Raw genomic sequence first — 13,068 nt, 5'->3', positions numbered from 1 at the left:
TTTTTGCATCATAAATTTGTCAAAATCAGTGGACTCAAGCCGGAAAGAAGCTACTTGTTTAACGTGGTGGTCGCTAATGGGGAAAGGTTGTCAAGTCTGGGACGTTGTAATGGAGTAAAACTATCCTTGCAAGGCATTCCAATTGAGGTAGATTTTTTCTTGTTTCCTTTAGAAGGTTGTGATGCTGTTCTAGGAGTGCAGTGGTTGGGTACTCTTGGCCCAATTTTATGGGATTTTGAAGGATGCAGATGCAATTCACTCTAGCTGGGCGAAAGGTGCTGCTACAAGGTTCAGCATCCACAGAACTTTGAGTTCTCGAAGGTGAAACTGTTCCTAGAACATTAAGGCAAAGTGATGGTAGGGGAATTATCTTACAACTTTGTGCAATCCAGCATGAGCATGCAGATTGTGAGGAGTTACTGTTTGAAACAATGGGGCCTTTACTCATTGAGTTCAGCGATCTGTTCGAAGCACCTATGGGATTACCACCTCCGAGCTCTCATGATCACAGGATTCCTCTCCAGCCAGGAGCAGGACCAACTTGTGTACGCCCGTATCGGTACCCGAATTTCCAGAAACAAGAGATTGAGCGCTTGGTGGAGGAGATGCTATGATAAGGTATAATTCGTCCTAGTCAAATCCCATTCTCCTCTCCGATACTTTTAGTGCGGAAACACGATGGGAGTTGGAGGTTTTGTGTGGACTATCGAGCACTAAACCGGGTGGCAGTCAAAGATAAGTTTCCAATTCCTGTTATAGATGAATTATTGGATGAGCTACACGGCGCCAAATTCTTCACCAAACAGGATCTTAGATCTGGGTACTTCCAAATACAAATGGATCCTCTTGATGTACATAAAACAACCTTCCGAACTCACCACGTGCACTTCGAATTTCTGGTAATGCCTTTCGGCCTCTCTAACGCCCCATTTACATTTCAATCACTTATGAATGAAATTTTTAAGGCTCATTTAAGGAAATTCATCTTGGTATTCTTTGATGGCATTCAAATTTATAGCAACACATGGGTTGAACATCTGAAACATGTTAGAATTACCTTTTCTATTCTACGAGCTCATCATCTTGCAGTCAAGAAAGAAAAATGTCAGTTCGGGCATACCCAAATCAAATATTTGGAGCATATTATTTGTCAAGATGATGTGAAGGTGGATCCAGAAAAAATAAAGGCAATGGTGGAATGGCCAAAACCAGCAACCATCAAAGCTTTGAGGGGCTTTTTAGGATTAACGGGCTATTATCGAAAGTTTATTGCAGGTTATGACAGAATCGCAACCCCCTTGACTGACATGTTGCGAAAAAATGCCTTTTCTTAGTCCCAAAAGGCAGAAGAGGCGTTTCAATTATTGAAACAAACCATGACGCAAGCTCTAGTTTTAGCCTTGCCGAATTTCCAACTCTCGTTTGTGGTGGAATGTGACGCATCAGGGAATGGATTAGGGGTTGTCCTAATGTAAGAACAAAAACCTATTGCTTATTCCAGCACCGCCTTGAAGGGAAAACACCTTTTGCTATCCACTTATGAAAAGGAACTTATGGCACTGGTCCTTGCAGTAAAAAAATGGTGACCTTACTTGCTTGGACGTCACTTTGTGGTTCGAACTGATCAACTCAGCCTCAAATTTCTTTGGGAGCAACGAATAATGACAGAACCACAACAAAAATGGCTGCTCAGATTAATGGGTTATGACTTCTCCATCGAATACAAAAAGGGTAAGAATAATATGGCAGCAAATGCTCTATCAAGAAGAGAAACACAAGGGGAGTTCAATGCAGTTTCTAGCGCTCTTCCTCAATGGTTGGAGTCCATCAAGGGCGAGAACCAGTCACACCCGGAGCTGCAACGAATTCATCACTTACACGAGCAAGGAGAAACTATTGGACCATGGGAAAATTGACATGGCGTAATGTTCTTTAAGGGATGTATCTATCTTCCATCAAACTTAGAACTCATCCCAATCATCCTCCAGGAAATTCATGGCGTTGGGCATGAGGGTCTTTACAAAACTCTTCATCGCGTAAAGGCGATATTCTATTGGGGGCAAATGAGGAAAGCTGTATTGGATTACATCAAGCAATGTGATGTATGTCAACGCCATAAGATGGATCATCAAAAGCCGGGAGGACTTCTCCAACCATTGCCTATTCCTACACAGGTATGGGCAGACATCTCTATGGATTTTATTGATGGTCTACCCCCATCTAAGGGGAAGACAATCCTCTTTGTGGTGGTAGATCGGCTGTCCAAATATACACACTTTATCCCAATGTCTCACCCATACACTGCACCAAAAGTGGCTCAAATATTCTTTGAAAATGTGTTCAAACTCCATGGCATGCCGAGTTCAATAGTATGTGATCGGGACTCCACTTTTATAAGTGCTTTTTGGAAAGAGCTTTTCAAATTGCAGGGGACTAGCTTCAATTTCATCTCCTCTTATCCCCCCCAAACAGATGGCCAAACGGAGGCAGTAAATCGGACTCTTGAGATGTACCTGTGTTGCTTTACTAGTTCAAGACCAAAGGAGTGGGTTCAATGGGTTCCTTGGGTCGAGTTCTATTACAACAGTAGCCTACATGCTTATACTCGCAAAACCCCCTTTGAAGTGGTGTATGGAAGGGAGCCCCCGAATTTGCTTTTCTATGTTCCGGGTACGTCAAAGGTCGGGGCTGTAGATGACATGCTCCAGACAAGAGATCAAGTCGTGAAAGACCTAAGAGGTCAGCTCCAACAAGCACAAGCTAAAATGAAGACTGCTTATGACCAAGGAAGAGTCGAGAGAGAAGTTGACGTGGGTGATTGGGTATATCTGAGACTACAATCTTATCGGCAAACTTCGTTGGCATTGAGAATATCACATAAACTCTCCCTGCGATTTTATGGGCCATACCGTGTGCTGGAACGAATTGGGTCGGTGGCTTATCAGCTTGATCTTCCGCCAGGAAGTAAGATTCACCCAGTTTTCCATGTGTCACTCCTAAAGAAACAGTTGGGTACAACTGATAAAATTGATTCTTCTCTTCCATTAGTATCAGAAACATCAGGTCACCTGCAACCTCAGCCTATAGCAATTCTAAACTCTCGAGGCAAATGGCATAAACGTGAACTACTTATATAGTGGCAGGGGCTTCCAACAACCGATGCTACTTGGGAGGATGAGTATAAACTTCGAGAGAAATTCCCAGACTTTATGTGTCCTTGAGGACAAGGACGCTTTCACGGGGAAAGGATTGTCATATGCAACAATTTTAATTTATTGAATCGACCCAAATAACTAGTTGTAGTGAGCTAGAGTTGCTATTTCTTTTAGTTTCTATTTTCTAGCAGTTGCTATTTTCTAGTAGCTGTTATTTTCTAGAAGTTGCTATTTCTTTTAATTTCTATTTTCTAATAGCTACTATTTTCTAGAAGTTGCTATTTTTTGTACTTGCTATCTTTTAGTAGTTGTTAAGTTTGTTGGGCCTGTAAGCTATAAATTCCATTATTTTCGAGCAAGGAAGGGTGGGATGAAAAAAAATTTCAAAGGTTTGTCTTTGAATTCTGTTTCCCAAATTCTTTGATTCTGCTCTTACTTTGCCTTAGCAATATAGCTCGAGGTCGAGGTAGGGAGTGAGGAAGGGGTTGGGAACGGGCCATCAACCCAGAATGTGACAAATTGCCATCTTTTTTACTATCATCTCTACAAGTGTCATAAAGCTGAATACAATGAGAGCTATTGGTATCTTGTGCTTATATAACCTCTGATCCAATAGATGATTGATCAAATGTTGTGAGTTTTAGGCATTTTGTAGCTTCTTTCAAAAGCCTTTGCCCATTATCCATAAGAAGCTTATACGACATCTCAGAAGGTGCAGCCCTACTAGCTATTTGGGTAAGCAAAAAAATCATTTCTCTATAATGAAATGCAATTCTTGTGATTTGGTCAGAATCCTTAGCAATGCTACAAGATCTAACAACCATAGACTTTGCATCAATAGTTCATCTTCTCAAAATATATTGTGAAAGGATTGTTGTAATGCCTTTGTAATCAAGTACCTTCGGTGCATGTCCACATAAAATCCCAATATATTCAAACTCTTTACAACTGCAACAAACTGAGAGTTCTACTGAATCAAAGGTTACCATATGTTCTTTCTTCCCATATATGATGATCATATACCTGATTGTTGTTTCAGACCAAAGATGATCTTTTATTTTGCAATTTAGTTGCTTTAATACTTCATGACAAAACATGGAAAAAATAGGTGGGGTATAAATATGATTAACATAATTTAATAAATCCACCTGCACTAGCATTATTGGAGTACTTTGTGTTGTTGAAAATTCAGCTCTCAACTCTTCATACGTTTATCTGCAACCACCCTCTCAAAATGATGGAGGAATATTGATATGTCATGCTTGATAATGACATATTTTTTAAGAGAACTATTCATTCTCTCACTTCTTTGTGTTGTCATCATGCTAGCGGAGAATGATTGTTTTCTAAACACTAGTGCCCATTTAGGTCTTTTTTCATATAACTTCTGCAACCAATTATTCTCTCGAAGGTTATACTTATTAATCATACTTTTCCAAACATCTTTAAATTCATTCGAATCAACATAATCATAGACACAATTGTTAAAATCTTTGGAAAATGTCTTGAATTTTTCAAATACACCACTAAGGTGTTTTGCAACATTCTGAAATATATGCCAAACACAAAGTCGGTGATGTGTTTCTGGCAATATTGAACTAATTGCTTTTGCCATGGCTACACCATCATCTGTTAGAATTGTCAATGGTTTCTTTCCAGTCATTGTTTTGACAAAAGTATCAAATAGCCACTCAAAAATATCTGTAGTTTCATCATATAACAAAGCTGCACAAAAAATGATGGACTGTTTATAGTTATTCACCCCCACAAAAATTGCAAATGGTCGATTTTCATTGTTTGTTCTATATGTTGTATCAAAACACACAACATCACCAAAAATCTCATAATCCAGTATCATTTGTTCATGTGCCCAAAACAAATTTGTGACTAATTCGGCTTGGTCTAACTAAATTGCATAAACAAAAGATGGATCCTTTAATTGCATTTCGTGGAAATATTGTAAAACACTACTTGCATCTCCTTTTTCCATGTTCTCAGTCCGATATGAATGCAAATAATTCTTTAGATCCATGGAAGTAAATCCCACATTCTCACGCCCACCAAATTGCTTAGACATAAACTCCATTGATGATTTTGGAGTTATCCCATAATCATTTGTTCTTTTAACTTGAACAACTACTTCTTCAGGGATATTTCTTTGTATTCTTAGCATACGCACTTTACTAGGAGTACATACAACGTGGTTGTGACTTTCAGTAAAACCAACCACATGAAAGAACCCATATTCATTGAAACTTATCTTCATCTCTACATTACAATCGCATCTTGACTTTGCCCTACGATACTTAGCATTCACTCTATGTTTATCTTGGAGTCGCTTCCCCTCTCTAGAACAACACAATCTTCTAAATCTCACATTACCAGTCCAATGACATAGATTTCTATTGGACTTTCGGATACTAAATCCTACCCTTCCAGCATACCTATTATAAAAATTATATGCTTCATCTTTAGTGTTAAACTTCATGCCAATTTCTGGGGTCCGCTCTTTAGGAACAAGGGCACATCTTTCTTTAATTTTTTCTTTTACATTTTCATCAAATCTATTTTGCACTTCACTTGCAGTTGAACCATAAGAAATGCCTCTTCCTTTATCTATCTCAATGCACTTTGTTGGTTCATTTGCCTCCAATAAACCATGAGCATCATCACCATATGGTTCAAAAACCAACCTACGCATGGAGCGTGTGTTGCAAAGAGAAGGCAATACAGTAGGAAATATCTGGTGAATGAAAACAATACACTGCATAATTTCATTAAGAAAATGGCCTTTAAATAGGCACATACATCAACAAATAGAAGCATAAAAATAGGAACCAGTAACCACTAAGCTAAAAATTTGGTAAAATCACAACCACTTAACAAACTTGTTGAAAACTAGTTCAGCAATGCTCCAACTAATAACAATTTTCCTAAAAACTAGGACAACTGACCAACAAAATAAAGATTTTTTTTCAACAAACCCTCCCTTGAACTGATGTCTACAGACATCCAGTTTAAAACATTCAGAATCCCCTCAAACCGAGTCTTCCAGACTACAAACTCCAAGTAATTTCCTCAACTTCAAAAAAACAGCTAATTTGAGGGGCTTAGTAAAAACATCAGCAACTTGGTCCTCACTTCTACAATAAACGAGATCAATGACTTCATCCTTTGTGAGATCACGCAAGAAGTGATACCTTCTGTCTATGTGCTTGCATCTTCCATGAAGAACATGATTTTTGGAGAGCTTAATTGCTGAATTATTGTCACAGAAAATCTGGGTAGAACCTGGTTGCTCAAATTGCATCTCCTTGAGAATTTTTCTCAACCAAAGTGCTTGACAAGCACAAGAAGCGGCTGCTACAAACTCAGCTTCTGTTGTTGACAAAGTAACTAATGACTACTTCTTTGATGACCACGGAACAGCTGTAGAACCGAACATAAAAACATATCCAGATGTGCTTTTTCTGTCATCCAAATCTCCAACATAATCACTGTTTGTAAATCCAATCAAGTATGATTGTTCACCCTTCTTGTAGAAAAACCCGAGCTCAGTAGTACCACGCAAATACCGAAGAATCCTCATCAGCAATTTCTATGGCTTCTGAAAATTTTGTTCAACCTGCAATCCCACACTTTGATTGTCATTATGATCATTGGAGCTTGCTGATGGATAATTTCTTGAGGTCCAAAGAATATTGGCAGGTCGTTGAAAGTGGCAGCAGCTGGAGTTGTTTTGACAGATGCACAAAAGATAGAATAGGAGGCACAAAAGCTGTAATATTTGAAGGCAAAAAATTATCTCTTTCAAGCTATTGATAATTCAATCTTGGAAATAGTTCTTTGCAAGGACACCTCCAAGCAAATATGAGACTCCATGAAGAAGAAGTATCAAGGGAACGCAAGGGCGAAGCATGTGCAACTCCAAGCTCTTCGTAGAGAGTTTGAGGTTTTTCAAATGAAGTCAGGGGAATCAGTTTCAGAGTATTTTTCGAGGACAATGGCAATTGCAAACAAGATGCGGATTCATGGAGAGAAGCTAGAGGATATGACCATTGTTGAAAAGATCCTTCGTTCAATGACACCCAAGTTTAATTTTGTGATTTGTTCTATTGAAAAGTCTAAAGAAAGAGTTGTTGCTGCTGCACTCTTCCTTTTTCATTTTTGTGGCTCTGATACCATTGTTGCAAAGAGAAGGCAATACAGTAGGAAATATCTGGTGAATGAAAGCAACACACTACATAATTTCATTAAGCAAATGGCCTTTAAATAGGCACGTACATCAACAGAAAGAAGCATAAAAACAGGAACCAATAACCACTAAGCTAAATATTTGGTAAAATCACAACCACTTAACAAACTTGCTGAAAACTAGTTTAGCAATGCTCCAAGTAATAACAATTTTCCTCAAAACTAGGACAACTGACCAACAAAATAAAGATTTTTTTTCAACAGGCCCAGCTTCCATACTCTATTTTTGTATTCTGTTATATATATCATATAATGTTTATACAAATGTTAAACAAAATACAAGCAAAAACAAAATCAATAAAAAATTGGAAAGCTCAAACATCCAATAATCTTTTCATTAATAAGATAAAGAGAAAAATTAATACATATCTTGAGGTAAAGTCTAATGATAAATAAGTTAATTATTTAATCATAGAAGAGATAAGTGAATAGATGTCTTGGGCCAAAGAATTTCAATTCCTTATCATCTTACACCAATAATCACCTAGTTATAAAAAATCATAAATAACTTAATTATTTAATCATAAAAATTTCGTAACTTTTAAAAACAAAAAAAAAAAGGGTTGGAATCAGTGAAAATATAATTTACATTGACCAACAGTTCAGGTTTTAAATCACCACAAGATGCCATCTCTTTTAAAAAGTATTTGAGCACTGTTTTCTTTAAAAAACAATCACCCAGAAATACACTTAACTATTTCACTGCTGGTTCTTTCCTTTTTCTCCTTTTATAATAAAAAGAATAGATTTCTACTGTTAACTTAGTCCACACTCATGTGGCTGTAAATTCTTTGAGAGGGAAAGAATTAGGGATCAAGAAATAAATGACTTGCAACTATTTGTTTTTCTATTAATTTTCAGGTCTTTAATGGATTTAGCAAGAATCGAATCACCATAAAAAATAGGTTAGTTTCAGAAATATTTGCGGCCAAAAAAAATGAGAGGGTTTGGTGTTGGCAAACCGGGTTAGACTCATTCGTCGGTGCTGCTTTACGTCCGATGTCGAATATCGGAAATTGATTGTCGGTCGTCGGCACCAGCTTCAACTATTCGTTTTTCACATTAGGTTAAAAAAGGTTTTGTCTCTTTAAGAAATTAACGGGGAAAAAGAGGAAATGGGGTTATTTTTTATTAATTTAAACTAGATACTGAAAGTAACGGAGAAGGGAGTTTCTCTTCCGTTAACTTCACACGTTAAAAGTGGGGTGCTTACGTGTTACAACGCGGGATGATCACCCAGCCCGCGTCGTAAATTGTTGTCTTCAGCTCATCCGCACCCCAAACAACAACCAAAACCAACAACTTAGAGAACTATTTTCAACAACGAATCTCTCCTTGCGTTGTCATTTGTCAAAACAGTCTCCACCCATATCCAATCAAAGTTTCTTTTGCCGGAGCGGGTCCCACATAACCCCACAATCGGAGCCCTTCTCCATCAACACCGACAAGGTCACTCGACCAAAAGCTGCAAACCATAATGCATCTCCTTAAACCCACTAACGTTCATAAATTCAACGGCCATGATGCTTGATCTAAAGGCTGAGAGGACCAACAGACGACCTTTGCGATCCAAGTGCCTACCTGTCTCTCTCTATCCTAACCGTCTAATTTCATACCGCGGGCCACCACCTCTCTCCAGTAGTAATGGCAACAACACATGTCGATGTGGGCCCTTTCCAACATTCCCAAATGCACCACGCGATTTATTTACGTTTTCTTTCAAACCTAAAAAAATTAAGACAGATTAACTAATTGAAATTTAAACTTTAAAGCCGTTAGGAACGTCACCGTCGCACCGTTCTCCGACTCCGGGTCTCAGCTTTCACAATAGTTAACCCACTTGCCGACGTTTTTGTTCACCTACGGCGCAATTTTGAGAAGAAAAGGTCAAGGTTCCTGTATTTTTCATCGTACAGTAATTCTTCACAAAAATCATATAAATTCACAGCAGATTCTAATCTAACGGTGGTAAATCCGAGAAGTAGCTAAACAAGGCATTTTAGGTAAATTTACACATGATAATTTGTTGCCTCGATGAGTTCAATCGAATTGGGATTTGATCGTGACCGTCACCACACCTACTTGTAGGCTGTAGCTGTTCAATGGAAATATCTTATCTTCCCATCGATAGCAAAAGGTTGTAAGAAAGTGTGACCGTCGTCACCCCTTTTGAAACTTTGTATTGGGAATATCTCTGCACTATCAGGTTTTTATTCATAGAGATATTCCTTGTAAGTCGACATGGGTCGGGTGGTTGAATCCGAATATAAGAATTATAATTTATAAATAAGTCGGAACATGTCCAAATTTAAATCTATTTGATGGGGAAGAACTGAATTTGAATACCCCTCGACTTCAACAAATCGGATGGGATCTGAAAAGTTAATACATTCGATTAATACAACGAGTTTTAATAATATTTCGATTCGATCCGCCACGATGAGATCGGAAAAGTCGACCCGATAGATTTTTATCGGATTCGGATCGGATATACCGTTTGTCGAATGGATCCGATTCGTTTGCAGCCCTAGATTTATTGGTCGTAGAGTAGAACTTTATATATAGCACCTTAACTTCCAGGCTTTCTCGCCTACACACCCTCCAGCCTCTGAAGAGTGAAGAGAGTGCTAGATAGAGAAAAAGAAGACGGTCAATCCCAGTCTCAAACCTATCTGCAACCATGTCGCTTCTCGTCGAGAAGACCTCCTCCGGTCGTGAATACAAGGTCAAGGATATATCTCAGGCCGACTTCGGCCGGCTCGAGATCGAGCTGGCTGAGGTCGAGATGCCAGGGCTTATGGCTTGCAGAGCCGAGTTCGGCCCCTCTCAGCCCTTCAAGGGTGCCAAGATCACCGGCTCGCTCCACATGACGATCCAGACCGCGGTTCTGATCGAAACCCTCACCGCCCTCGGCGCCGAGGTCCGCTGGTGCTCCTGCAACATCTTCTCCACCCAGGACCACGCCGCTGCTGCCATCGCTCGCGACAGCGCTTCCGTATTCGCCTGGAAGGGGGAGACCCTTCAGGAGTACTGGTGGTGCACCGAGAGGGCCCTTGACTGGGGTCCTGGTGGCGGTCCCGATCTCATCGTCGACGACGGTGGTGACGCCACATTGCTCATCCATGAGGGTGTTAAGGCGGAGGAAGAGTACGCCAAGACCGGAAAGTTGCCGGATCCGTCGTCAACGGACAACGCCGAGTTCCAGATTGTGCTCACGATTATTAGAGATGGGTTGAAGGCGGATCCGATGAAGTATCACAAGATGAAAGACAGATTGGTTGGGGTCTCTGAAGAGACAACCACCGGTGTCAAGAGGCTTTACCAGATGCAAGCCGCTGGAACTTTGCTCTTTCCTGCTATCAACGTTAACGACTCTGTCACCAAGAGCAAGGTACTGTTACAGTGTTGCTTCTTCCAGATCTTTATCTGCTTTTGCTTCAGATCTAATTTTCTTTCCACTAACAAGTTTGCTTCAATTTTAGTTCAAACCTTATGCTAAGTGAAATATCTTGAGCTCATAGTGTTCCAATCGAAGAATCTTATAGATCTCCAAGATCTGACTGTTTAACTAGGAAATCTGAGTTCAAGATCTGACCCTTCCAAAATCTACTGGATCTGAGTTTGTTGTTTTAATATCAAATCATAACAACTATAACAGATTGCTTGTGATGACCCAAATTCTTGGTTAATTATTCCGATTCTGTAGAAAGACACAATTTCCTACTTCGAATCATTTAACACTCTGAACATTAGTTCTTCCCCTGTCTAACTGCTCTGTTCTTAACCAGTTCGATAACCTCTACGGTTGCCGCCACTCTCTCCCCGATGGACTGATGAGAGCCACTGACGTGATGATTGCCGGCAAGGTAGCAGTTGTCTGCGGGTACGGAGATGTCGGCAAGGGTTGTGCTGCCGCCCTTAAGCAAGCTGGTGCCCGTGTAATCGTTACCGAGATAGACCCCATTTGCGCCCTCCAGGCTCTCATGGAAGGCATCCCAGTTCTGACCCTTGAGGACGTCGTTACCGATGCCGACATCCTCGTCACCACCACCGGTAACAAGGACATCATCATGGTCGACCACATGAGGAAGATGAAGAACAACGCCATTGTCTGCAACATCGGCCACTTCGACAATGAGATCGACATGCACGGCCTAGAGACCTTCCCAGGTGTGAAGAGGATCACAATCAAGCCCCAGACGGATAGATGGGTCTTCCCCGACACCAACAGAGGCATAATTGTATTGGCCGAGGGTCGGCTTATGAACCTAGGATGCGCCACAGGGCACCCCAGCTTCGTGATGTCGTGCTCGTTCACAAACCAGGTGATAGCCCAGCTTGAGCTTTGGAAGGAGAAGGGAACCGGCAAGTATGAGAAGAAGGTCTACGTTCTGCCCAAACATCTCGACGAGAAGGTCGCCGCTCTTCACCTTGGCAAGCTTGGGGCCAAGCTTACCAAGCTTACCCCCGAACAGGCTGCATACATTAGTGTCCCCGTTGAAGGTCCATACAAGCCTGCTCACTACAGGTACTGAAGGAAGGAGAAAACAGAGAAGTATTGAGGCCATGGTTGTTTGTTTTTGGTCGTCTTCAATTTGGGTTGGTTGGTAGTTTTAATGATTTTAGCAGTAGTCGGGGAGTCTGGAAGGAGAGGAGAGGATAAGGTTTGAGGGAGTGGAGTCCGTGGGATTGTTTTACATTACGTGTTTTAAACAAGGTATGTAGTTTTAAACTGCGTTTCATTCTCCAACACTTTTGGGGTTGCGGTTACTTGAATGCAAAAGGAAATTGAATAATCCTATCAATTCTTCAGATCCCTGGAGATGAGAGATACATTTGGTGGAACCTAGGAAATATTTGCAGAAATTATTTCACCGAATTCAGCCCTCAAGTTTGCTCTCAGTTCCAATTAAAAACTTGCAATAACGGATGACGTTTTCTGAAAAAACGGCACTACATCAGTGGTGCATCTGAAATTCATTTTTTCAGTCCATGTATGAATGTTTTTGAAAAACGTTTTCTCAGACCACATCTTGGAAATCGTGTGAGGTGTGATATGAGAAAATGCCAATTTTAGTTTTTTTTCCCCTTTTTTAAACAGTTGTCATCAGCTGAAAAATGCCCATGTGGCAGCAGTAGCAAATGGTTCCAAACAGAAAATAAAAGGAAAAACGTTTTTTTGAGGCGTGCAAAACATTGGTTCTAGGCTCAAGCAGATATTTTTAGGGAAGGGTAGAGCCGTAGAGCCTATCGATAAATTTTGTATTTTTGCCAAATTTTGCTTATTATGAGGAACAAAAACGAATTCTATTTTTTTAGTTACGACTGCAAATACAAATCCACCTTTATGCTCCATTTGGGGGAGTACAAACACAAACAAAAATTCGCGGAGTTGTAGTACTATGGGGTCTAAAGCTTTCCAATTTATTAAGGAAAGGAATTTACTTGTTCAAAATTTAAAAAAATGGAACAAGAATCATTTTGGTAATATCTTTACAAAAGAGAAGGAGCTCCTTCAAATGCTTAACTTCATTCAAAGCAAATTACTTGATAACCCAGATGATAGAGCCACCACTAATCTGGTGTGTGCTCTTCAAATTCAATTTGACAATATTCTTAAACGGGAAGAAGTCTTCTGAGTGCAAAAAACCAGAATCAA

General features: G+C 40.0%; 1 protein-coding gene and 1 pseudogene across 1 annotated transcript; one reads left to right on the top strand and one right to left on the bottom strand.

The window, feature by feature from the left end:
• Positions 1-3,748: 3,748 nt before the first annotated feature.
• LOC148800757 (protein FAR1-RELATED SEQUENCE 5-like) lies at positions 3,749-6,465 on the bottom strand (annotated as a pseudogene).
• Positions 6,466-9,973: 3,508 nt separating this feature from the next.
• LOC104605109 (adenosylhomocysteinase-like) lies at positions 9,974-12,214 on the top strand. The gene is made up of 2 exons (XM_010269730.3): positions 9,974-10,800; positions 11,198-12,214. The coding sequence occupies exons 1-2, from the start codon at positions 10,090-10,092 to the stop codon at positions 11,942-11,944; spliced, it is 1,458 nt and encodes a 485-aa protein (XP_010268032.1). The 5' UTR covers positions 9,974-10,089; the 3' UTR covers positions 11,945-12,214.
• The last annotated feature ends 854 nt before the right edge of the window (positions 12,215-13,068 follow it).

This window comes from Nelumbo nucifera, chromosome 4, assembly GCF_055504915.1.
Source record: "Nelumbo nucifera cultivar China Antique chromosome 4, China Antique-T2T, whole genome shotgun sequence".
In the NCBI taxonomy this organism is placed as follows: Eukaryota; Viridiplantae; Streptophyta; class Magnoliopsida; order Proteales; family Nelumbonaceae; genus Nelumbo; species Nelumbo nucifera.
The sequence above is the reverse complement of the archived record's forward strand: the minus strand, read 5'-3'. Positions and strand labels throughout refer to the sequence as shown.